At 37.4% G+C, this 25,355-nt stretch overlaps 4 protein-coding genes and 1 long non-coding RNA gene across 6 annotated transcripts; 1 reads left to right on the forward strand and 4 right to left on the reverse strand.

Moving 5' to 3' along the window:
* Positions 1-593: 593 nt before the first annotated feature.
* Positions 594-10,059, reverse strand: si:ch211-161h7.4 (uncharacterized). 2 transcript variants are annotated; one of them, XM_054622976.1, is made up of 17 exons: positions 9,718-10,059; positions 9,430-9,473; positions 8,463-8,527; positions 8,225-8,370; positions 7,862-7,919; positions 7,536-7,740; positions 7,323-7,415; positions 7,037-7,117; positions 6,305-6,481; positions 5,460-6,184; positions 4,352-4,927; positions 3,504-4,071; positions 3,337-3,407; positions 2,228-2,368; positions 1,683-1,843; positions 1,447-1,537; positions 594-1,266 (listed from the first exon to the last, which is right to left on the reverse strand). In XM_054622976.1, exons 1-17 carry the CDS (start codon positions 9,739-9,741, stop codon positions 1,184-1,186), a joined length of 3,309 nt encoding a protein of 1,102 aa, XP_054478951.1. In that variant the 5' UTR covers positions 9,742-10,059; the 3' UTR covers positions 594-1,183. The 2 variants fall into 2 exon arrangements, with proteins under 2 accessions (XP_054478951.1, XP_054478950.1); XM_054622975.1 differs by having other exon boundaries at positions 3,504-4,134.
* A 2,254-nt stretch (positions 10,060-12,313) lies between these two features.
* Positions 12,314-14,240, reverse strand: LOC129111093 (uncharacterized). Its single transcript, XM_054623388.1, has 7 exons — positions 14,141-14,240; positions 13,859-14,003; positions 13,548-13,661; positions 13,293-13,437; positions 13,022-13,170; positions 12,783-12,922; positions 12,314-12,465 (listed from the first exon to the last, which is right to left on the reverse strand). The coding sequence occupies exons 1-7, from the start codon at positions 14,238-14,240 to the stop codon at positions 12,314-12,316; spliced, it is 945 nt and encodes a 314-aa protein (XP_054479363.1).
* A 3,693-nt stretch (positions 14,241-17,933) lies between these two features.
* Positions 17,934-20,149, reverse strand: LOC129111094 (uncharacterized). The gene is made up of 7 exons (XM_054623389.1): positions 20,050-20,149; positions 19,725-19,869; positions 19,509-19,622; positions 18,784-18,928; positions 18,513-18,661; positions 18,287-18,426; positions 17,934-18,085 (listed from the first exon to the last, which is right to left on the reverse strand). Exons 1-7 carry the CDS (start codon positions 20,147-20,149, stop codon positions 17,934-17,936), a joined length of 945 nt encoding a protein of 314 aa, XP_054479364.1.
* A 1,388-nt stretch (positions 20,150-21,537) lies between these two features.
* nanos2 (nanos homolog 2) lies at positions 21,538-22,069 on the reverse strand. Its single transcript, XM_054623335.1, has one exon. The coding sequence runs from the start codon at positions 22,065-22,067 to the stop codon at positions 21,564-21,566; it is 504 nt and encodes a 167-aa protein (XP_054479310.1). The 5' UTR covers positions 22,068-22,069; the 3' UTR covers positions 21,538-21,563.
* Positions 22,070-24,671: 2,602 nt separating this feature from the next.
* Positions 24,672-25,315, forward strand: LOC129110435 (uncharacterized). Its single transcript, XR_008532267.1, has 3 exons — positions 24,672-24,732; positions 24,825-24,970; positions 25,276-25,315. It is a non-coding gene; the product is annotated as an uncharacterized LOC129110435 (long non-coding RNA).
* Positions 25,316-25,355: the final 40 nt, after the last annotated feature.

Genomic DNA, 25,355 nt, shown 5'->3' on the forward strand with positions numbered 1-25,355 from the left:
GACAGTTTGGGACTATCAGCGTTTCTGAGCCATGGCCTTGGTTCTAAACATTACTGACAAACCCCTGTTAACCATAGATTAACATCATATTCATTAAGTGCAAACTGAAGTCAAGGACTCGTTCTGTGCCTTAACCACAAGTGTCTACAAGCGGCAGTTAATGCCTCTCATGTAAAATGCTGCATTCACATGGAGTCAGGTAGACGGCACAGTGTGAGTCCATGTAAATAAAGCATCAGCCACAGGTATAAGAACTCATTCAGGTCACAGAGCACAACCCTCAAAGATTCTTCTGGATAAAAAAATAATAATAATTGAGCCGCTGCATAATAAACTTCGTTTGGATTCAGAAGCAGAAGTCCTACGAGTTTCTAGAGATGTCTTCTGAATATTGCAAAGTGTGTCTAAACAATCCTGAGTATTTCAAGCATGTTACTCAAGTAGAGGCTAATTTAGTAAATGGAGTAAAAAAGAAAAAGGCTTTTTTTACTCCACTGCATGTATTTGACAGCTGGAGTTATTAGTTACTATGCAGATAAAAAGTCCCATAAACATGATCATCCTCTTCTAAAATATGATGTATGGTTATAGATTAAACTACCAAACTTTACCTCTACACACCATTATAATAATTTCACATGAGTAATATCAAAACATACATTTGTTTGGTTTTGATGGACTTCTCATTTTAATGGAGTTTTTCACACTCTTGTACTACTATACTGTATTTAAGAATCAGGACACATTTTGGTTGTAAAAATTAATTAAAATTAAAAAGACATTTCAAAATCCACATACAGTATCCTGGAATATACAGGTCTGAATGTAGATTTCTTGATGTTGCGTTTCTTGCAGTTGTGTTATTTTACTACAGCTGTACACTGCCCCTCAGAGGCTGGAAACAATACATGCAAAATCATAGGAAATGGCAACAACAAGCACAAAACCTTATTTACAAATCATTTTTGTTTTAACAGAATTATATCATTACAAGCATAGCTAAGAAACAAATACGTTCATTAAAAACTAACCACATTTTTTTCTATTTACACATTAAACTTCAACAGAGAAAGTAAATTCATTTAAATAATGGCACACATCCCCAGTCCTTTTTTCATTTTTACATATTCAGGGTGTTTGGTCATTTCTCAGAAATAAGCAGCTGGTTGTACAGCTGACAACTTCAATCTGAACTTTCTGCTAATATCCTTGTGAAGTACAGAACTGCAGGCTGTGCAGTGACGTTTTGGATGTTGTAAGCATGTCCTGTGTGAGCAAAACAGTTACATCAGAAAAACACAAGTATACATCTCAAATCTGTAAAATGACCACTAAAAAGGTCTTAGAAAGATTTGTGGGCACACCTGACATTACAGAGAAGAAGCAATTCACCAAAGTACAATTAAACATATTAATTCAGTCCTAATAGTGATAAAATATTCTTACCACATGGCACCATAAAGGATTGTCCGGGATTAAAGCAGGATTCCTTGCCGTCGATGGTTACACTCACAGAGCTTGTTAATAAGTTAAAAACCTTTAAAAAACACAACAATGAATGAATATTACAGAAATATAACACTTTCAGGATATCTGGTGTACAGGAGGACAGAGAGAGAGACAATCAGATTATCTAACACAATATGGGAGAAGAACATAAATCATAAGAGAAATGTACTCACTGTTGTGGCGCTGTGATCCACCCACAGAGGCTTCTTCATGTAGGAGCCCAGCAGGATTTTACCATTACAGAAGGAGTCACAGTTCAGATCCACCAGGAAGCCAATAGCTCTGCCTTGATAGAAGTACCAATCAAATTGGTCAGGAGTGACCTCAGCACCTTCTGCAATGATAGTAAACAGTAAAGAAAATATTCAATGACAGGTCTGGCCAATAGTTACTTATGTGTTTTACCCTTTCATAAGAATCATTTGATGATAATACAAAGTTTTGATTACAAATATATCTAAATTACAGATAAGACGCAAACACTAATTTAACTCTTATTTTGATACATGAAACAATGTATTATGTGATAATTATTTATATTATATATTTTGACGCAATGGGACATCAGTTTAATTAAGATTACTTTGCATATTTAAATACCCAACAGTCGAACAGCCGTAGTATTCAAATATGTTTCACATTTCTAAAAAATTCACTTCAAAAACATCTTTAAGTTATCAGCAACAGCAGCTTTTTATAAGACATGATATTTTCTTACTGTCGACAGGAACCGACCAGAGACTCTTAAACCACTCGCTCAGGTTGGCCTTATCCTTCGGCTGTAAGACCAGCGGTTTGAGAGGAGGAGCACACAGATCGGATACAGAGAGAGCAGCGTGGAAGCTGGGCGGCATCACAACTGGAACAAAGTGAAGATCAAAGCATAAGTTAATCATTTAAGAAAACGGGGTGGCTAACAATGAAAAAGGTTAACGATGAAAACGCCAGATGGAGCCGTTTAACTGCTGACATGAGCTATATATACATATAAGCCTCAAAAGGTCCAGCTAGTGCATTTTTAATTCAGCAGAGAGGGTGAAAGGGCTCAGTGTAAATATTGCAGTCTGGCAGCCCACATTTTGAGCCTGACACAGGACAACTGTCAAATGTTACATTTTCATTTTATTTATTAAAAACTGAGCTCACACTGGCATCTCTCTCCACTGTGTCTACAATGAACATTATATTTAGGCTTCTGCTGCTCCCACTGGTGAGTTACAACCCTGTTTTTGGAGTTAGACAAAAGCATAGTATACGTGCAAAGAGCTACAAATATCTTTACAGTTATGTATGAAGCCCTGTGTGTTCATTTTAACAGACTGTCATAAACAACATTTAGTCAAATTCTTACAGCCTTGTGCATACTGTGAGGGATATTTTGATTCTGCTGAAAAGTGAGATAGAAAGCCAGTGTTTAAGCCTGAAATTGGACAAGCATCACCACTTGCATTCTTACTCTTGATTTGTAGAGGTGTATTTATAGTATGTTATTGATTATTATTTATTTCTAATTTACAATATTGTGTTTTTTCATCATTAACGTATATACATTAATTGTTCACTCTAAAGAATTGTTGTCAAATTATCAATCTTAAACAAATGTTTGAGAAAACACTGAGAATTAAAGGGGTTAGTGAATTAAATATATACTAAATCTGGTTGAATTATGATTTATATAAAAATAAAAAAATTAGGACAGTTTTGCCAAATATTACAGTAAAGAAATTAATTAATTAATACCCACCCTAGCTTTAAAGGGGTTAGTGAATTAAATATATACTAAATCTGGTTGAATTATGATTTATATAAAAATAAAAAAAAACATACTTAAGTCGTCATCCTGCTCATACTCTTTCAGCTCAATCATGGAGGACGGCCCACTTCTGAGGAGTTTTAACCTGCAAAAAAGATTTGATAAATAAAACATTAGGAAACACAACAGTTCCAGACAATAACAGGGAGTTGTTAAGAGCAACATTAAGCCTTTTCCTTACCTGTCCTCTGACTGACAGTTTCTGCCCTGTGGCGTCTCATGGTTGGGTGGGCTGCTCTGTGGGCTCCTGGGTTCAACATCATCCATACTGAGAATATCTCCATCAGTATTTTTACTGAATATTGTACAGACAGTAGCACTGACTTCCTCAGCAGCAGGACGAGCAGTGACTTTACGTCTGTTCTTCTGACCGGCTTCTCTCCTGTTGACCAGAGTCGGGGTCTCTGTGACTGACGTGAATATGTCTTTAAATGTGGCCAGAGAGCGTTTCACAGTCTTTGGAGTCAACTTTGGCTTCGGTTTTAGAAAAGACACAGGATCTCCCCCGAATGGTTTTGATGAGACTGCCATGTTGCCATTTTTGGGAGTCCCAAGTCGACGAGATCTGCTCTGTTTAGACACTTTTTTTCTTTCCTTGGGAGGTCTGGGCCCCTGCTGCTGTAAGGAGACGTTCTCCACATCCTCACACATGTCATCGATCTTCCACCAGTTCCCGGGAGGTTTCCTCCTCCGTCTCTCTGATTCTGCTGCCCTGAGCTGCTCACTAGGCCCGTCGGGAGAGACGGGCGCTGGTGTGATGGACAGTTTTTCATTAGAGGCACGATGGTATACTCTCTGAAATACTTGATCCCCTGTAAATCATCACATCTTAGTAAGTTACAGAGTTTATAGGTTAGTCTTTATATTAACAAAACTCAAATACAGGTATTATTTGTACTTCAATATAAACTAAAAATAGATTTTTAAAAGTACATTTTGTTGATAATACTTTACTTAAGCAGGATTTTAAATGCAGCAGTGAAGTGTCTTTTTGGAGGATCTGAGTACTTCCTTCACCGTTGACCTCACCTGAACTAAGGCTGTGGTCTCTGTGTGAGAGGTCCAAAGGACTAGACTGTCCGTCCAGGTCCTGGTCCTGGTCCACCAGCTCCTCCTCCTCCTCCTGCTCCTGCTCCTGCTCCTGCTCCTGCTCCTGCTCCTGCTCTTCAAACTGCTCTGCCTCAGTCCCCTGAAATACTTCATCTGGTCGACTGTCTTCTCTTGTATTTTTGTTTTTGTTCCGTTTAGTTTTCTTTCCCTTAGCTTTATTTGTGTTCTGACTGGATGACAGTGCAGACTGCGTCTGGTTTCTTTTCTTTAAAACTTTTTCCTTCTTGGTCTTTACAGGTGAAGGTACTGCTGCGATGGGCTCTGGGTTGTGCTGCTTTGACTTCTTGAGTGTGGTCTGGTTGTCTGTAAGCTTTGTTTCCTCTGTAAACTGATAGTCCAACCACCACTTTCCAGGCTGCCTCCTTTTCCTTTTGCCAATAATCTGACCGTCTTCAGATGAACTCCCTTCAGACACAACTGGTATTTTGTTGCGTTCGTCCTTTTCATCTGTAACATCCTTTTCTGTTTGTGCTTCAGAATTCAGCATTTCTTTGTCTGTTGGGGAAAAAATAAATAAATAAATTACACGCACACGAATCCACTTTTATACTTCTCCTCAATAATATTTCCAAACCTTTCACATTGCATCTCTAATAATTTCCATTTCATTTCGTAAATGTGTTTCTAGTTTCTATTCCTATGTAAAATATTTTTATTGTTGTTGTTTGATGTGTAACTCAAACGAGCACTCTGTAGATAACAAATAGATCCCCCAAAAATATAAAGCCAACCCATGAAAAATAATGAATTATTAGTTATTAATCCAAGAGAATTTTGATAAGATCATTTAGATTTTGTAATTGCATTTGAGTTGTTTATATTACTAATAATTAAACACTTAAGAGTTACAATATTAAAATCAAATATTCAGAATATACCAATTCATTTACTACCTAAATGTGAGTTTTTCTATTAACAAGTATTGATGTTATCTGTCAACATTTAGTGGCTGTAAGAGCAGTAGAAACATTTACATTAACCAATGATAATAAGATAATAACAGATGGTAGCAGTAGGGGGTCCTTACCTGGAAGAGAACCCAGGTCTTCAGCCTCTGCCTGTTCCTCGCTGCTCTGGCTTTGTTCCTTCTCAGCCTCATCATTCATCGCCTGCTTTACTGCATCAGATCCCTGGGTAACTTTTCGCCCCCCCTTTGACTTAGCCCTACTTGTCTTTGCGTTTTCATTTCCAACTTTTAAAGACTTCGGCCTCTTCGTGTCAGAGGACTTCTGAGCTTTCTTTTCGGTTTTCTGAGTGGGTTTTTCTTCATGTGTTTCCCCGCTGGCTTCGTCTTTCGGTTGCTCTTCTTCCTTGTCAGTTTCTTTAGATGGCACCTTCCTTAGTTGTTTCTTTTTGGGGGGTTTCTCTTCTACCACTAAGTTGCCTGCAGGAAGATCCTCAGGACTGGACAATTCTTCCTTATCATTTCCATGCTCAGCCACCTTATTCTTCTTTTCTCCCTCTTTCGTCTTCTGCGTTTTCCAATTGACAGTTTGACTTCCCAGTTTGTTAGTTGTCTGTTCAGATTCCTGCAGTTTATGTGCAGTCTCTAATGGGTTATCCTTCTTGCCCTTGTCTGTTGAGCTGTCTTTATCGCTGCTGGAGGTTCTGCTCTGTCTCTGTTTTTTACTGTTGGCAGTTTTACTGGGGATGGAAAACCAAAGTGGTCTATCATCCTCCAGAATGAGGAAATCATCCTCTGGCTCAGCAGGAGGAGTGGGTGCTTTCACTGGTGTCAGAGACTTCCTGGAACTAAAAATATATTTTTTTCAAAATCAGTTTTTATGCTGATGCATATTTTGGTAGTTTCCATTTTCAATAGGAAAGCACCATAGCAACGAATTGTTTAGGTGTACTCTTATCTCAACTCACCATGCAGGTTTGGGCTGTCCAGCATCTCTAAGCTTCTTGAGAAAAGCAGTCATGTCTTTTGCCACACTAGTTGACTCCACTGGTGGATGGCTGTGGACATTTTCAGAATTTTTCATAGGGGCTGTGGGTTCAGGCTCCTGTCTCACTGCTGACAAAGATGGGTCTGCGTTTTCTTGACTGGCAATACAAAAGAAAATACAGAATCGACTGAATTTTACAGTTAAATAAAAATATTGCACATACTGTTATACCATTCTGCTATACTGTTGCAAATTGTCTGAGTTTTTGCTGTTATACATTTTTATTATCAACTACTTGGACTACACATGCATGTGTATATTTGAATTTTTTATGACTTGATTCATCAATATTTTTGTTTTAATTTAAATTTTTAGCTATTAATATCAATGTTTTTTCTTGTTTAGTTACGTTGTATTATACTATATATATTCATATAATTATTTTACTTTATTCTTATTGTCATAATTATAAAATAATATAGCGTATTGTACAAATTGAAAATAGTCTGACACAGTTCCTATCTTTGCAACAATGCTTTGATACTTGAATATCAGCCAGAATATGATAAACACAAATTTAAAATTCTGATACCAAGTAATAAATGCTGATATCCATATTGGCTTTAAATATCCACTATTGTTAGGTCCCTAGATCTAAAGTGAAAGCACAAACATAACTGTAACTACACATCAAAAAGTCATCTCTTCTTACCTTGGTGTTTTTATTTTGCCCTCCAAAGCAGGTGTTTCGGGTTTTTTGGGTGCTTTTGCTTTGACGGGGCGACTCTCTTTGCTGTAGGATAAAAGAAAATATGCATCACAAAAAAGCAAACATCCAAATAAGGCACAGAAAATTAAAAATCATAAAAACACAAAATGGACCCTTTATACTGCAATGGTCACTTGTGTATAGTATATTGCAATCCATCAAGTGCTGATGGAGCGTTTGGGTGCTTGCAGAAAACTGATTATTACATTGAGAATTAAAAGACCCTTACCATGATCCCTCCACCTTGTTTTGGTGACTGGCCATCTTGGGTTTGTTGAAAACAACCTTGGTTGGAGGAGACTCCAACTCAGAGTCATCATTTCTATAGGAAAGGACAAAATTAAAAGAAATGTTTCTGTAAATTAACGAGTGCCAACACTAGAATCCTACACTCCGTTAAAACAACTTATTTTCTACATGAAATGCATTAAGAATTGCTTACTCTTCTGTGTCGTGCCCATTGCAGTGGGGTTCCTGGATGAACAGAGGCTCTGTCTTTGCCTCTTCTTTTCTGTCATCTTCACAGGCAAAGAGAATTGGGGATGCAACTTGGTCTTTCTCATTGTCCAGCTCGTCAACAACCATATTCTCTTCAATAGGGCTGGATGTCTTCACTGGCATATGTGCTTTGAATGGGATGTCCAAATCTGCAACAGAAAAAGTATCCTTCAACAAGAAGAACCTTTAAACCAAAAAAAAAGGGGCAAAGTGTCTGAACATTTAATATGTGGGAATTTGGAAAAATAAATATGGATTTAATTCTCTTACCAATGTATAGTTTAGGACTTGGTGACATTGCAGGATGCGACGCATCTACTCTCGGACCCTAAATGATTAAAAAACATATATTTATAAGACTCAACACACCCAAAGGCATCAAATCTTGCCTAATTCAAGAAAGGTTTACAAAGCCCATAAACAGATAAACAAGAGCTGCTGAGTCTATAAACAAGCACATAATCACAAAGTTGAAGATCTCTGTTTTACCAACCAAGCTGCAGCATTGCGGAAATAGAAAGTGGTATAACTACTGGCTCATCAGCCCTTTCCTGTGTGACGACATAACAGCAGTGAACAGCTGCTGATTAGCGAAAGAACTACAGTCACACTGGATTGTTGACTGTTCATTACCACTTGGCATCTTGGAAGTTTTTCTGTTAGGTGTCGTTCCTTTAGGACTGGTGAAGCCTCTTTCCCACACTGGTTTGACTCAGTATCAAAGGTCTGGAGCAGAGCAGACGGGGGTAACAGGTCATCATTAACATGTGAGGGAGGGTCTGAAAAGGAACAGTTAAGTACAGGTTAACATAATAAAAATGCAAAACAACCAGCAAAATGTTAAAGCAAAACAGTTACACACTCAACTCACCCAAGTCATCAAACATCTTATCAATGTCTCCCAATGTCACTGTTCCTGTCCATTGTTTAGATGGACTGAAAACACATAAAGGTCAGGTTAAGATGATAGCTGAAAGAGCAACATTTCAAAAGAAATCCCATACAACTGCTAAATCACTGAATAGCATTCAATCCACAAAATATTCAAAACTCAAAAAAAGGCAAATGAAATAGCGACACATGCAACAAATATCAAGGTGAACATGTACATTTATTGTGAGAAGGGTGATGATTGTTGAGATTAAAACCCAAGAAAAGTAATGAATATTATAACAACACCAAAATTAGGACTGGAGGATAATATATTTGGACACACCTTCTCATTCAACTACTTTGAAGAATCTAAAATATAAAACATATTCTGGTTTGTTGAGCATTTGTTTGTTTACCACATAATTCCATATGTGTTCCTTCATAGTTTGGATGTCTTCAATATTAATCTACAATGTAGAAAAATAAAATAAAAAAAATAAAGAAAAACCATTGAATGAGAAGGTGTGTCGAAACTTTTGACTGGTACTGTATACATATATATATATACACACACATATTATACACACATATATATATATATATAGGACACACACACATACATATATATATATAATATATATATATACACACACATATATATCATATATATATATATATAGAAACACACATACATACTGGTATATATATATATATATATACACACATACATACATACACATATACACATACACACATTTATATATACACACATATACATGCATGCATACACATATACACACACATACATATATTAAAAAATAAAAATTTAAATAAATAAATAAATAAAAATAAATAAATATTATCCATTGAAGATGCATAAGAGAAAAGGAAACCAATGCAGAAATACCAAGTTTCAGCTCTCTTGTTTCAGACTCACAGAGCACATCAATATTTTTCAAACGCACCTTTCCTGGTTTGTAAGGTAGCAGAGTTTCCTCTTTGGTCTCCTCTGTGAACAGAACATATATAAACAGAGTTACTAGCAAATACTGTTATTGAGTTTATTTCTAAAGGGGAATAACTCAGTTTATTAGATACACAAAGTTAACATCACTATATCAGGATGCAACAGCCCTTGTTCTCATAACTGAGCTACATAGGATACCATAACAGTATTTGTGTCAGTGTCGTTTCATGGTGGCTCAGCCTTCCTTCCTCAACAGAAAATAGAAACACAAACGAGCTGAACTTACCAAGGTAGGGTACTTTGTCTCCATTTATGTTCACTAACGCTATATCTGTCTTTTAACTGCAATGTTTCACGATTGTTTCCGCTATCTCGCCCATTTGATAGCCAGCGTTAGCGTTAGCAAAACAATGGCGCTGTTGACCATTTGTATTTAACCCGCGCATTTAACACTTTGCCCTCAGTTAGATCTCTCAGGCAGCACTTTGCTATTTAGGTTTACGCTAATCCGCAGTATGTGCTTTGGAACTACACAATCAACTTGAGTATAGTAAACGAAAAATAGGCTTAATTATCTGGCAGTGACTCGAGTTAGTCGCTGGTTGACAGAGACGTGATGCCTTAAAGACCATGCTCAGGGCTATAATAATTTTGTGTCCCAGGATGTCCTTCTTCTTCTACATTTTATTTTCCGGCAGACTGAAGCTGCAGCTGTTGCTTCACGTTGCTGCCCCCTACAGGTTAGTCATTGTTTAATCTAACCAAGATTGATTTCATGTCATGTCAACATCCCTTGAGGAGATGTCCAACATTGATATGACAAAATGTATGACTCTCTAACTTATATCTTGAAAAACATTTAACCCTAAAGATAATAGAGAATGACAGTAAATTCTAATGATGATTCGATAATGTCCGGGATGTTAAGTTGTTGGAGTAGCAACATATACAATGCCTATAAAAGGTATTCACCCCCCTTGGATGTTTTCCCCTGTGTTGCTTTTATACATGAAATTATGGTCAATATAATTTGGATTTTTTTGAAAAGAATTTGCAAAAAAAGCTTCTTTCATGTCAATTAATTAAAAATATATAGTGTAAAATAAGTGTTTGCATAAATATTCACCCCCTTTAAAGTGACTGACCTAATTCAACAGAGGTCCAGCTAGTGGATGCCAGCAGTGTCACAATTAGTGAAATGGAGATCACCTGAGTGCAGTTGATGTTTGTCAAGTGATTGTAGTATAAAAACACCTGTGTCTGGGATGTCCAGTCTCTGGTTCATCAGTATTCCTGCTACAATTGCAACATGAAGACAAAAGAACACTCCAAGCAACTCAGAGAAAAGATCATTGAAAAGTATAAGTCAGGAGATGGCTACAAAAAGATTTCCAACTCACTGGACATCCCATAGAGTTCAGTTAAATCCATCATTAAGAAATGGAAGGAGTATGACACTTGTTTAAATCTGCCTAGAGCTGGCCGTCCTCACCAACTGAGTGACCGGGCAAGAAGAAGACTGGTGAGGGAGGCCACCAAGACACCTACGACCACTCTGAAGGAGTTAAAAGCTTCAGTGTTCTTCAGTGTTCTATAACAACTGTTGCCCTGGTTCTTAACCAGTCAAAGCTGTATGGGAGAGTGGCAAAGAGAAAGCCACTGTTGAAAAAAGCTCATATGAAATCTCGCCTGGAAAGTTGCCCAAAGGCATGTGGGAGACTCCAAGGTCAATTGGAAGAAGGTTCTTTGGTCTGATGAGACAAAAATTGAGCTTTTTGGCCATCAGACTAGATGCTATGTTTGGCGAGCACCAAACACTGCACATCACCACACCATCTCCACCGTGAGGCATGGTGGTGGCAGCATCATGCTCTGGGGAAGGCTTGTAAAGGTAGAGGGGGAACATGAATGCAGAAAAATATTGCCAAATCCTGGAGGATAATCTGACTCAGTCTGCAAGAGAACTACGACTTGGGAGAAGATTTATTTTCCAGCAAGACAACGACCCCAAGCATACAGCAAAAGCTACACAGAAATGGTTCAAAGACAACAAGGTGAATGTTCTGGAGTGGCCAAGTCAAAGCCCAGATCTCAATCCAATCGAGAATTTGTGGCTGGACTTGAAAAGAGCTGTTCACGCCCGATCCCCGAGCAACCTGACAGAGGTTGAGCTGTTTTGCAAGGAAGAACCTTATATATTTTTAATTAATTGACATTAGTTTGTAAAAATCTGTTTTCACTTTGATATGAAAGAAGCTTTTTTTGCAAATACTTGTCAATAAAGCCAAATCATTTTCACCATGATTTCATGTATAAAAGCACCAAAAGGGGAAAACATCCAGGGGGGGGGTGAATACTTTTTATAGGTATTGTATCTACTTGACTTGTGATATTCTTGTTCATCTTGCATGTTATAATAAAAGAGTCCACACTGCTGAATTATTAAAACTGTTGATATTACACATGATAAATCACATATTTTATTCCATTAAATATGTCAAAATGAGAACTACAATAAGCATTGGCAAATAAATTAGCATAAATAGGCCTTTGAAAATTATTTAAAATGTATACAACACAGTCAATATACTGTAAGGTGGATGATTACAGTTTTGTCCCTTTTGTGTAGTGTTTTAATAGTCTCCTTATCAGAGCCTAATGTGTTGTGTTAGCAATCAATATGTTAGAAAAGGTTCAGAGATCAGTCAGCCACAGTTGAAAAGGATATAGCTAATTGAATGAATAACTTGATAAGTGAGGCTGGAGTGTATTTTATATGGTACTGAATGTGATTAGAATTTTACAACATTTATCAAACAAATGTACTATTTCAATTTTGACACAACTTTTTTTCTATCATACATAACATAAAGGGAAAATGTTTAGCGAAATATCTTTTTCTGCTTTCCAGCAATCCCTGTTGGTTCCATGGCTTCTGGATTGACGTCTGTGTAGAGCGGCTGTCTGATGTGTCTCCAAACCACCAAAACAATCCGAATGACAAACAGCACAGAAGCTACAGCCAGCAGCACAACTAAGAGAAGACAATCTAGTTAGTACAACTTTTTAAACCGAGGTTTGTGGTCAGGTGCATTTTTGTTCAGGAGTTAGCATTCTACTATTTAATCTTACACTTGAGGTAAAAAGTTCACATTGGTACCACTGCTTCAAATATGTTCTGATTAAATTTGCTTTACTGTCGAATGATTTATTAAAAAGTCACAATAAGTAATGCTTTATTATAGGGCATAAACCTGATGATCTTTTTTTTATGTTTGCAGACGGCTGATTGTAGAGATGATTATACATTTATCACATACTAATAATATGTAGTTATCTCCAGTTTCTTACCAATGAAGATGCCATTACGGCTGGGCGATTCAGCATCGTAGTTCTTGTCCAGGTTTCCACACAGCGCCCAGATCACAACCGGGTAGTTGATGAGGATGTACCGCACGTGTTTGTCAAGGACAAAGTTTTCCAAAACAAACCTGTGAAACACGCAGCACAAACACATTTGCTTCAGAATCTCACCGATGATTTTGCACAGTGCTTCTCTAATAAGTATTTTCGAAGTAAAGAGCAATCACCACACTAGCAGCACGACAGCCAAAACAGAGTACGAGACGGTTGCAGCATCCGTTGGGGACATCTTTACATCATAAGTCAGTACAATGCTCAGGTTGATTAGTGTAGCAATCGTAGTCCATGTTGTGTATATCATCACACCATTCTGAACCTGCAAATTAAGTATTATAGAGTTTAATTTTAGTTTAACATTACTGTGCTTACACATCATACACTTAAACCACATTATTTTAACTACATATGATGCAAATGCTGCATATTTGTCATACTAACCAGCACACGGAGGAGCCACAGGTCTGCTTTGTGGTATTTCTTAAGCCAGGCTCCATAAACATGAAGTCCATGGCAGATGAAGCATATCATGGAGTAGTTTGTGCAGATGACCAGGAAGAGAAAAACCAGTGCAGCGATCATCACTCTTAAGTAAGACAGCAGAAAAACACATTTAATCATGAAATTAAATGTGACAGTTAAATAAGGTTGCTTAATTTACAAACAGCAATCGAAGGAGCCATTGGAGACTCTTACCCTTGGTCCCAAACAAGCAGCCAGCCAATATTGAAACACAGATTGATGCACCAGCTAATGAAAAATCCATAAGGCAACACTGCAGGACTGCAGTAAACATAGCCATAACCATTCCTACAAGAAAAAAGAACCACAGTTGATGTTTCAGTCTGTAAATTGGTGAAAATGTCCACAGAACACTGATTGTCAATTTTGGCATCTATTCTTTTCTGATACTTCCTAAATTTGTCTCATATCTGGTATCCTAAAAAACAAAGAGATCAAAAAGATAATTCTTTTTAAACAAGAGAAATAAAAAAGTTTGCCCGAACTTTCTGAAAAGTCCTGCAACGATGTATATAATCATTGCTATCAGCCAGACGTAGATAATGCTCCAGATGTTAAAAGTCCATCCTGAAGGTGTGATCTGGGTGTCAAACACTGCAGACACATTGGCCGTGGTGGTATCATAAGGACCTATAGGGAGAAAAAGCAAATAACGAGTGAGAAAGGAGAGGAATGGAACATGTTGAACTAATATTTGTGAACTATACGAGGCCCATTCACAATCTCAAAGTGAAACTAAAAACAATGTTAACAAAGCTTTGACTTACCAATCCCAACTACAGACAGCCCATTGAACACCAAACTTATTGCAAAGCCAACAACAGACACAACTATTGCAGCAAGACGTCCAGGATTATGTTTCCCCATTGTGGTCTACTGTGATAACTGAAATTATTCAAAAATAGAAACAAATGAAGAATGAAAGAATTACAATGGATGTATAGGAAATGTTACATTTACAGATGAAATCTTTGGTACATTTAGTACATTGTAGTGTTTTATGCTGACTGAGCTAATAGTGTTTTGCTCAAAGAAATGTTCTTTGAGGAAGATATGTATCCCTTCCAACTTCATACATGATAACCTGCATTTGACCTTGACCTCTGACCTTGACAAGTGATAAACAATCTGTCACCTAATGCAGAGGCCATTCAAACAATTATTACATTAACTTGTATTATTCTCATAAATCAGTTGTCGTTTTTGAAGATTACCTACATAAAAAAACATTTTTACAAGTCTGCAAAGAAAATTGTTTTAAAAATAAAATAAATAAATGTAAACGACTGTAATAGACTGAAAATCAAGTTTAAAACAACTTGTGTAACTTCAGAAGGGTCCACGTGCCACTGCTGCACATGAAGCGTCCTCCAGGATAATAAAATGTTGGCAGTAAAACAAAAACAGTGCCCACGTGATGAAGACTCAATAAAGTAAAAGACATACCATTCTTTGGTCCCCTCTATGTGAGATGAATCATCAGTGTGAAGAACCAGAGTAGCTCTGCAGAAGAGAGAAACAGGGACTGCCTCTTTTATAGAATGGCTAGTTGTGTAAGTAAGAGGTTTACAATCATCACGTGCTTCTCTTATCTCATATACATTTATGCCACAGTGCAGTGAGTAATAGACAAACAAACTGTTTTCCCCTATAGGATCGGTAATTACGAAATGCATTCATATGGGTGACCTCAGAATGGATGACAATGTATACACTTCATGTAAGCTATTTCTTAACTGAAAATAAACACATTTATAAACATATTTGTCATATTTGAAAGGGCATAAAAAATAGTCACCCTAGAAATGGACTGTTAAAACTAAGCTGGGATATGAAAGTCTAAAGATCTAGCTTTGTATTCAGATGAGATTGAAATATCAAGTTTAACCTTGTATAGTAGAACTTGTTTTGGTATTGTAGCTACTCCTGTCACCATATATTCATCTTCTGTAAATCTAGCAGAGCTTGAAATAAGACAAAGAGCAGTAGTAGAGGAAGGATCATAAACTTAACGATTTAGTACTTAGACATTACCCTGAAGGACCCCTGGAATCCAGCCAGAAGGCCAATTGTTGGGTGTTCTTGTACTGTTGTTTTGTCACGGAAAACCATCAGTTTGCATTGTTTATATGCAGGGAAATTTGCGCTTGGCTTTGTGTTTTTTTAATCATTTATATTGGGTATATACAGTGGGTACGGAAAGTATTCAGACCCCTTTAAATTTTTCACTCTTTGTTTCATTGCAGCCATTTGCTAAAATCGAAAAAGTTCATTTTTTTTCGCATTAATGTACACTCAGCAACCCATCTTGACAGAAAAAAACAGAAATGTAGAATTTTTTGCAAATTTATTAAAAAAGAAAAACTGAAATATCACATGGTCATAAGTATTCACATCACATGCTGTCCATTTCTTCTGATCCTCCTTGAGATGGTTCTACTCCTTCATTGGAGTCCAGCTGTGTTTAATTAAACTGATTGGACTTGATTAGGAAAGGCACACACCTGTCTATATAAGACCTTACAGCTCACAGTGCATGTCAGAACAAATGAGAATCATGAGGTCGAAGGAACTGCCCAAGGAGCTCAGAGACAGAATTGTGGCAAGGCACAGATCTGGCCAAGGTTACAAAATAATTTCTGCAGCACTCAAGGTTCCTAAGAGCACAGTGGCCTCCATAATCCTTAAATGGAAGACGTATGGGATGACCAGAACTCTTCCTAGACCTGGCCGTCCAGCCAAACTGAGCAATCGTGGGAGAAGAGCCTTGGTGAGAGAGGTAAAGAAGAACCCAAAGATCACTGTGGCTGAGCTCCAGAGATGCAGTAGGGAGATGGGAGAAAGTTCCACAAAGTCAACTATCACTGCAGCCCTCCACCAGTCGGGGCTTTATGGCAGAGTGGCCCGACGGAAGCCTCTCCTCAGTGCAAGACATATGAAAGCCTGCATAGAGTTTGCCAAAAAACACATGGAGGACTCCCAAACTATGAGAAATAAGATTCTCTGGTCTGATGAGACCAAGATTGAACTTTTTGGCGTTAATTCTAAGCGGTATGTGTGGAGAAAACCAGGCACTGCTCATCACCTGCCCAATACAATCCCAACAGTGAAACATGGTGGTGGCAGCATCATGCTATGGGGGTGTTTTTCAGCTGCAGGGACAGGACGACTGGTTGCAATTGAAGGAAAGATGAATGCGGCCAAGTACAGAGATATCCTGGAAGAAAACCTCCTCCAGAGTGCTCAGGACCTCAGACTGGGCCGAAGGTTCATCTTCCAACAAGACAATGACCCGAAGCACACAGCTAAAATAACAAAGGAGTGGCTTCGGAACAAGTCTGTGACCATTCTTGACTGGCCCAGCCAGAGCCCTGACCTAAACCCAATTGAGCATCTCTGGAGAGACCTGAAAATGGCTGTCCACCAACGTTCACCATCCAACCTGACAGAACTGGAGAGGATCTGCAAGGAAGAATGGCAGAGGATCCCCAAATCCAGGTGTGAGAAACTTGTTGCATCATTCCCAAGAAGACTCATGGCTGTACTAGCTCAAAAGGGTGCTTCTACTCAATACTGAGCAAAGGGTCTGAATACTAGACCATGTGATATTTCAGTTTTTCTTTTTTAATAAATTTGCAAAAATTTCTACATTTCTGGTTTTTTTCTGTCAAGATGGGTTGCTGAGTGTACATTAATGCATTAATTTTCGATTTTAGCAAATGGCTGCAATGAAACAAAGAGTGAAAAATTTAAAGGGGTCTGAATACTTTCCGTACCCACTGTACTGTAGGTACACTTATATGGGAACAAGCTTGTGTTTGAGAGTAGTTCAATGAAGACTTCAGCCCGGTAAGTAAAATTGAATGAGGAGATAAAGGTAATGATTCTAATTAGCAAAGCAGAGAGGAAGAAGTAGGATTTATACCAAATATTAAATTTGGAGCACAGCAAATTAAAACTTTACTTATGGTATGTACAGTACAATTACTTTGAAAGATAAGACATGTACGCATGCAGCAGTTAATAATTATCATTAATGATCCTTTCTTACTTAGGCTTTCTTTATGTTGGCATTAGGCTACTGCATGTCAAGGGACCGACCAGGGACATTATTGTACAATGATTTAAACAGTTGTGGTATTTGTTATATATCTTATTTACCACAAATTATTCCACAAATGCATAACATTGAAGGAAATCAACATTTATTTTTTAAAGTATACAAAATAAAAGTCAAAACGCATTTACAAAAACATACAATGACCACTGTTTTTCATATTTATATGAGAAATACAGGGGAAATTAATTAAGTTATAACAACTCAAGAGTGCAGTTTGAGTAAACAATGTATTTAAAGCTGAGTACATAAGACAATTAAATTGGAACATTATATAATTTAATAACATTTATTTTAAGAGGATTTCGTCATGTGGCAGCAGTGTCTCCATGACAAAACAGTCATAAATTACAATATACAAAGCATTTAGAAATATATTTTATACAGAAACAATACTGCATCCATACAGAAAGGTTTATCATACAATTATCCATTAAACATTCTTACTTAAATATTGTTTTCTGCTTCTCTGCGATCTCCATCGGAGCCATGCTCTCTGTGCTAAAATCTTTGTAAAATGGCTTTTTGATGTGGCTCCAGGTGACCAAAAATATCCTTGCAGCACACATGATACAGGCTATGGCCAAGAGTGCAGCTATAGTGGAAAGAAAATATCAGAGGGAAGCATTAGTGTGCATACTATCTGTCCCCTGTAGTTCGGTTTGATTCCTTTATGTATGTTTAAAAAAATCAATCACAGGTTATGCAATATTTGTGGAAGAGTGAAAGTATAAATACATTAATCATTCAGGGGATGTTATTGAGATTGATTAAGATGTTTTTAAAAGTTCCTCACTAGTGAAGATGTTATTGCGACTGGGATCTGCAGCGTTGTTGTTTTCCGTGAACACCCCTGTCACTGCCCAGATCAAAGCGGGGTAGATGGTCAGAATGTACCTCACATGTTTGTCGAGGATAGAGTTTTCTAGGAAAAACCTGTGAGAAATACAACACATTTTCTCCAGACATGTATTCTTTTATGAACTTATGAGAAATAATGTAATTTTTTACTTTGTACGTACCACACAAACACCAATACAGTCAAAACCGAGAGTGAGACGGTGGCGGCGTCGGCCTGGGACACGTTTGCATCATGATTCAGCACGATGGCAAGGTTGACTAGCGATGCAATGGTGGTCCATGTTGCATATATGGCAATACCATTCTGAACCTATAGTAGAGACAACAGAAATGTCTTAGCTGCAGAGACATTTGCAGAGATGACACAGAAGATGTAGCTGCAGGTAAACAGGTAAATAAACGATTGCAATTGAGCTGTCAGACAGTACTTACCAACACACGGTGAAGCCACAGGTCTACTTTGTGGTACTTGTTGAGCCAGGCTCCATAGTTGTGGAGACCATGGCAGGAGAAGAATATCATGACGTAGTTAGTCAAGGTGATTAGGATGAGGAAAACCAGTGCACCAGCCATCGACCTTTAGGGATGAAAAATAAAATAATCTACTTATTTTATTGCAGTGATTAAGTGTCTTAGATCCTTATAATCTTTTCAGCATACAACACTGTCTGTCTGTAAGAATGACACACATTTATACAAAGTAGCTGTATGTCTGAAATATCAATATTCCTTCACTTTGTCACTTAACTTGTCCTCAATACATTCATGCTGTGTTGACGCATTAATTGTGGGTGATGACCTATATTTTATATATATTTCACCCTTTGACCTTGTAGGTTTCATGGTCATACATACAAGGGCATGCATGAGCACAGACCCAAGACAATTAGCATATTTAAAAGCACATTAGCACAGATAAAGACACATAGGCACTTTTATAAATAGTTACACTATTCCAGATTATGATGGCATAAGACTCAAACATGCCCTTGAGCGTGAACTGGAATCAACATTTTTCATTAAAGATCTAACTTAAAATATACTTAAAGCCAATTGTTTGCCTGTACCAACTTACTAACGTTGTTTTTTTAAGACTATGAAATAAATTACAGATTGATTTCAGTTGAAGTTAATGAAGAAAAAAGGTCCCATCTCACTTTCTGTCCCACAGGAACAACCATGAAGTATTGAGGGCCAGATTCAAGCACCAAAACACAAAAAATCCATATGGCAAAATAGCCGGGCTGCAGTAGACATAACCGTATGCATTCCTAAGGAAAGATAATCACAGAGAGGTAAATGATTGAGAGCATACCAGATAACATATGACACAAAGATAACCAGGAAAAAAATACATTTAGGCTAATTCTTACTTTCTAAAGAGGCCGGAGAGGGCGTACACCATCACTAAAGCCAGAAAGATGTAAATGATGGACCAGATGGTAAAGGTCCATCCTGCTGGTGTGATCTGGGTTACAAACTCATCTGAAATATTACCGGTGCTCTCCAAAAATGGATCTATGGGACACAAGTTAACAAAGATACAGATACAAATAAACTAGATACAAAACTATGGTACAAGTTATTTTGACACACTTCAAAAGGTCAAAGAATGCAACATTATTTCTTCAGTTTTATATTAAATAACAAATTATCAAATCACAAACAATGTAATGTAAGTAGAGCTTTAAAACTTACATATTCCCGTCCCCGCCAGAGCACTGAACACCATAGTGATGATGAAGAAAATCAATGCCAGCACTATGGCAATTGCCCGGCTAATGTTGTGTTTTGACATTGTGGGAAAGTTATCTAAAAAAAACAGTATCATAAATAAAAACACACAGTATTCAGTAAAAGATAACAAGTTTGTTCAACAGCTTTGAACAACGTGTTGATAATTTATTCTTAAAATCAAATGATTGAAAAAGCTTTTGACTTACCATTTATTCTGCCTTCTTGAATGAGAGCGAGTGGAACACAAAGCTGTCGAGGAGTGGCTTTTGTGTAAGGAGCCGGTTGTGTAACAGCCAAACGTTTATGGCCCTTCTGCACGTGTACCTGTTTGAAACTTATATCATCAGTGTTTGCAGACTATCTCCTTGTTTCCTTTGTGGCCCAGGAGGTAAAACAATGCAGGTGTTCTTTTATAATGAAGCTGAATCATGGACAGGTGGCATTTAGATCCAATCATTCTTACCTTAATTACTCAAGTTAACCTCTTATTATGTAGTTGTGCTTCTATTTATATATTTTCAAAGGGAAAAAGTAATAATTATCCTAAGGTATGGTATTTAAGTTAAATTTTGAGGTATTTGTACATTAAAAAACACATGATGATCTCATTCAGTAGAATATACCATAATGTTATTGTTAAACTAAACTAACAGTAAATGAAACACATAAAATAAACTACTCCTCACTCAGCCACAACATTTAAATACATCTTAAAGTATCAGTTATAATAATCAAAGAATAAAGGTTATATGAGTTAAGTCTCTCTCTCTCAAAGGGGTCATTGTCCACATGTTTAGTAACAGCAATTTATCACCCGATCAAAGTAACAGGTGGGACCAGAGTTTGTTCTTATATGATGATGCATTATTGAGTTATGAAATGCTGACTGTTTTTTGCTATCATAAAAGTTAGCTAACTGTACATATAAAATCTTACCTAAATTACTTTAATTTACTTCAATCATTCATACTTGTCTATTCAAGTATTTGAGTATTTGCACATTTAGATTTGAAAATATATGGGTTCTTTCTCATCCATATATTTCAACAACATGTCAACCTAAAAGCGAACATTTTTCCAACAACAAAAGAGCACTTCTAACTTTTACCATATTTATTCTTGATGATGTTTACAAAAAAGGCAGATTTGGTTTTGCAGTTTACAAAATGTTGGTTATTTTCACCTGAGTTTTTAAGGTTTGATAACATTTTTAACCTTGGAAAAGGTTGGTGTTGACAAACTGTAGGCTCCCCACAGCAGAGCAGACTGTCTGCAGAAGAATGACAGTAACGCATATCAATGCACAAAAAACAACAACGTCCAACATGAAACATTTCGCTTCAAACTTCTTGGGGAGCCCACAACAGTCTATGCACACATGAACACATGGCCAAAACATGTTTTTGGTAAATATTTACAGTTTTTGCATTTACATGCATTTTGTCATCAGTCTTTAAAGTGTCTGTCAGCAGCTCCTAGAACCTGGACCCCTGCAGCATTCTCGGAGCCTCTTCCCGGCGCGCCTGCGGACAGTACCGGCGTGTGTGAGCTTGGTCCCCGGTGTCTCCACAGATTGGACAGGTGTAGTTCCGGAGGATGGGGCAGGTGACTTTCCCGTCGTCGGATTTCAGCCTGTGTGACCGGTACACCCTTACAGACTCTCCGTTCTGCTTGCAGAAGCGACAGTAGTTGGAGGAAGTCCCGTTGCAGCTGGTGTCCGAGAGGCCGGAGAGGCTGCTGACTGAACTGGTCTCTATTGAGTTTTTGCAGCTCTCCCTCGGAGAGGTCTGGATGTGGCTCCAAGGCGCTGCTGCTTCTTTCTCCGGCTCCTCGGTGTCTCCGTGGCCCCCCTTGCGAGTGTTGCACAGCCTCTCCAGCAGAGTGCCCAGGTTCATGTAGTCATGCCACATGTCGAAGCAGTCCTCCCCGGCAGAGAGAAGCGAGCTCTGGACCACGACTTGTCTTTGCATTGTTGTCATTTTTTGAGGACAATGTTTGCAGAGTTTGTGCGTGTGTTGGAGAGTCTCATATTTGTAGAAGTTAGTGGCTTTTAAAGTGCAACAATGTTTGGATTCAATAGGTGGTAGACAGATCGATGACAGGTGTCTGGAGAAAGAAGAAAAAAACAGTTTGCAGGGTTTTCTTTCATCTCATGAACCTGTGATTAGGGTTGTCTGCTTGTCATGACGCCTTAATACGACCCAGATGGAAAGTTATAAGAAAATAGAAACTAAGCAGATCGTATTGTATTATTTAAACAGACAGAGAAACACTCACACGAACACACAGACGAGTGACAACAACAAAATATCCCATTGCATTGAGATTTGAGTATTAATGTAAACAAACAACATTATTTATGGATGATGTTCATATCAGTTCTCAAATCTCTCAAATTATGACATAGGCCTACTCAATTAAATAAAGGAAATTAACAAGACAAATATAAATATATATTGGTTGAAACGATGGTTTTATAGTGTGTGTGTGTGTGTGTGTGTGTGTGTGTGTGTGTGTGTGTGTGTGTGTGTGTGTGTGTGTGTGTGTGTGTGTGTGTGTGTGTGTGGTGGGGGTCTAATGGTTTACATGTTTTTCAGATTGTGCACCTGTTTTGTTGAAGTGTTAAGGGTCAGACAGAGTTAATGCATTATTTGATTCTGATTGTCCTCAATAGTCACCTGCAAAAAGTCTGATTCAAGTGTATAGGCCTAACTCAAAGTATGCAGAAATAAACCTGATTATAATAACAATAACAACAATAATAAGCATAATAACAACAAGACTATTGATGCTCGTACTACTACTACTACTACTAATAATAATAATAATATTGAACATGACGAACATGTTAAAATACAAGAATAAAACTTTTACATTGAAAATGAGTTGTCTGCTATATCTGATGATTTGAGGGCCTATATGACCTTTGTGTTTTTTGCTTTGCTCTCTTATCATCTTATCATAACCTAAATCCCTTTACTGGGCAAATGTTTGCAATTGGAGAAATGATATGATAATATTGTTGTTGTTGTTTTTGTTATTATTATTTTGCTTACTTTTTTCCTCTTCTACCAATGTGTTTTACGTTATTCTTATCATCTCTATATAATGTGTCCGTAGTGAAAATGTTTGTACATCTTTTTAGCCTGCGATGATATGTAATCCCAAAAAATGATGATATTACGAAGAGTATCGTGTTTATTATGATGCTTGTTGTATCTGTTTGTCATCGCTGATGGTTTGTGTTCATGCGAGCGTCTCTCCTATAACGTGTGTTGCTGCTGGTTGTGTTCATGCAAACACGTGATGTGTGTTGTTATTTGTTGTCTGAGTAGCCACACGGACGAGCCACGCCTCCCTCTGATGAGCGCCGGAGCCGGAGCGTGTCTGGTGCACTTCTAAACTGTATCATTGTTAAATGTTCATGCAACTTTTACAACACCTGCACACTTAGCCTGCACGTTGACACAACTGAGGGGCCGACGAATGTTGCCCTACTCCTTGAAGTTGTCCTTTTTGAATGCTGGTCTTCAGACCCTGCACAGGCGTGCTGTGTGTAGGCCTGTTTCCACTGCGGTTGTTCCTTGAAATAAAGTCTGCACCCTGTTGCTATACTGTAGAATATGTATTGTGTCTTTTTTTTTACCGTATATCATACAGTACCAGTCAAAAGTTTGGACACACCTTCTCATTCAACTACTTTGAAGAATCTAAAATATAAAACATATTCTGGTGTGTTGAGCAGTTACACACTCAACTCTCCCAATGTCAGTGTTCCTGTCCATTGTTCAGACGGATTGAAAACGCATAAAGGTCAGGTTAAGATGATAGCTGAAAGAGCAACATTTAAAAAAAATCCCCATGCAACTGCTAAATCACTGAATACCATTCAATCCACAAAGTATTTAAAACTCAAAAAAGGCAAATGAAAGACAGACACATGCAACAAATATCAAGGTGAACATATACAGAAATGGTGATGATTGTTGAGATTAAAACCCAAGAAAAGTAATGAATGTTATAACAACACCAAAATTATATATATATAAAGTACCAGTCAAAAGTTTGGACACACCTTCTCATTCAACTACTTTGAAGAATCTAAAATATAAAACATATTCTGGTTTGTTGAGCATTTGTTTGTTTACCACATAATTCCATATGTGTTCCTTCATAGTTTGGATGTCTTCAGTGTACAATGTAGAAAAAAATAAAAAAAAAACATTGAATGAGAAGTTGTGTCCAAACTTTTGACTGGTACTGTATATATATATATATATATATATATATATATATATATATATATATATATATATATATATATATATCATTTTGGTGTTGTTATAACATTCATTACTTTTCTTGGGTTTTAATCTCAACAATCATCACCATTTCTCACAATAAATGTATATGTTCACCTTGATATTTGTTGCATGTGTCTCTCTTTCATTTGCCTTTTTTTGAGTTTTGAATATTTTGTGGATTGAATGGTATTCAGTGATTTAGCAGTTGTATGGGATTTTTTTTGAAATGTTGCTCTTTCAGCTATCATCTTAACCTGACCTTTTTGTGTTTTCAGTCCGTCTAAACAATGGACAGGAACAGTGACATTGGGAGACATTGATAAGATGTTTGATGACTTGGGTGAGTTGAGTGTATAACTGTTTTGCTTTAACATTTTGCTGGTTGTTTTGCATTTTTATTATGTTAACCTGTACTTAACTGTTCCTTTTCAGACCCTCCCTCACATGTTAATGATGACCTGTTACCCCCGTCTGCTCTGCTCCAGACCTTTGATACTGAGTCAAACCAGTGTGGGAAAGAGGCTTCACCAGTCCTAAAGGAACGACACCTAACAGAAAAACTTCCAAGATGCCAAGTGGTAATGAACAGTCAACAATCCAGTGTGACTGTAGTTCTTTCGCTAATAAGCAGTTGTTCACTGCTGTTATGTCGTCACACAGGAAAGGGCTGATGAGCCAGTAGTTATACCACTTTCTATTTCTGCAATGCTGCAGCTTGGTTGGTAAAACAGAGATTTTCAACTTTGTGATTATGTGCTTGTTTATAGACTCAGCAGCTCTTGTTTATCTGTTTATGGGCTTTGTATACCTTTCTTGAATTAGGCAAGATTTGATGCCTTTGGGTGTGTTGAGTCTTATAAATATATGTTTTTTAATCCTTTAGGGTCCGAGAGTAGATGCGTCGCATCCTGCAATGTCACCAAGTCCTAAACTATACATTGGTAAGAGAATTAAACCCATATT

This window comes from Anoplopoma fimbria, chromosome 21 (assembly GCF_027596085.1).
Source record: "Anoplopoma fimbria isolate UVic2021 breed Golden Eagle Sablefish chromosome 21, Afim_UVic_2022, whole genome shotgun sequence".
NCBI classification, from domain to species: domain Eukaryota; kingdom Metazoa; phylum Chordata; class Actinopteri; order Perciformes; family Anoplopomatidae; genus Anoplopoma; species Anoplopoma fimbria.

Coding starts and splice junctions, on each gene's coding strand:
- si:ch211-161h7.4 (XM_054622975.1), bottom strand. CDS start 9,741: ATGGAGACAAAGTACCCTACCTTG. Junction 8,528..9,429: donor TACCTTACAAACCAGGAAAG/GTGCGTTTGAAA, acceptor ATGTGTTTTCAG/TCCATCTAAACAATGGACAG. Junction 3,408..3,503: donor AACTGTCAGTCAGAGGACAG/GTAAGGAAAAGG, acceptor TCTTTTTTGCAG/GTTAAAACTCCTCAGAAGTG.
- LOC129111093 (XM_054623388.1), bottom strand. CDS start 14,240: ATGGGGAAACATAATCCTGGACGTCTTGCTGCAATAGTTGTGTCTGTT. Junction 13,438..13,547: donor CTGCTTGTTTGGGACCAAGG/GTAAGAGTCTCC, acceptor GTCTTACTTAAG/AGTGATGATCGCTGCACTGG. Junction 12,923..13,021: donor GCTGTCGTGCTGCTAGTGTG/GTGATTGCTCTT, acceptor CGTGTTTCACAG/GTTTGTTTTGGAAAACTTTG.
- LOC129111094 (XM_054623389.1), bottom strand. CDS start 20,149: ATGTCAAAACACAACATTAGCCGGGCAATTGCCATAGTGCTGGCATTG. Junction 19,623..19,724: donor CTCTCCGGCCTCTTTAGAAA/GTAAGAATTAGC, acceptor ATCTTTCCTTAG/GAATGCATACGGTTATGTCT. Junction 18,427..18,512: donor ACTGTATTGGTGTTTGTGTG/GTACGTACAAAG, acceptor TATTTCTCACAG/GTTTTTCCTAGAAAACTCTA.
- nanos2 (XM_054623335.1), bottom strand. CDS start 22,067: ATGACAACAATGCAAAGACAAGTCGTGGTCCAGAGCTCGCTTCTCTCT.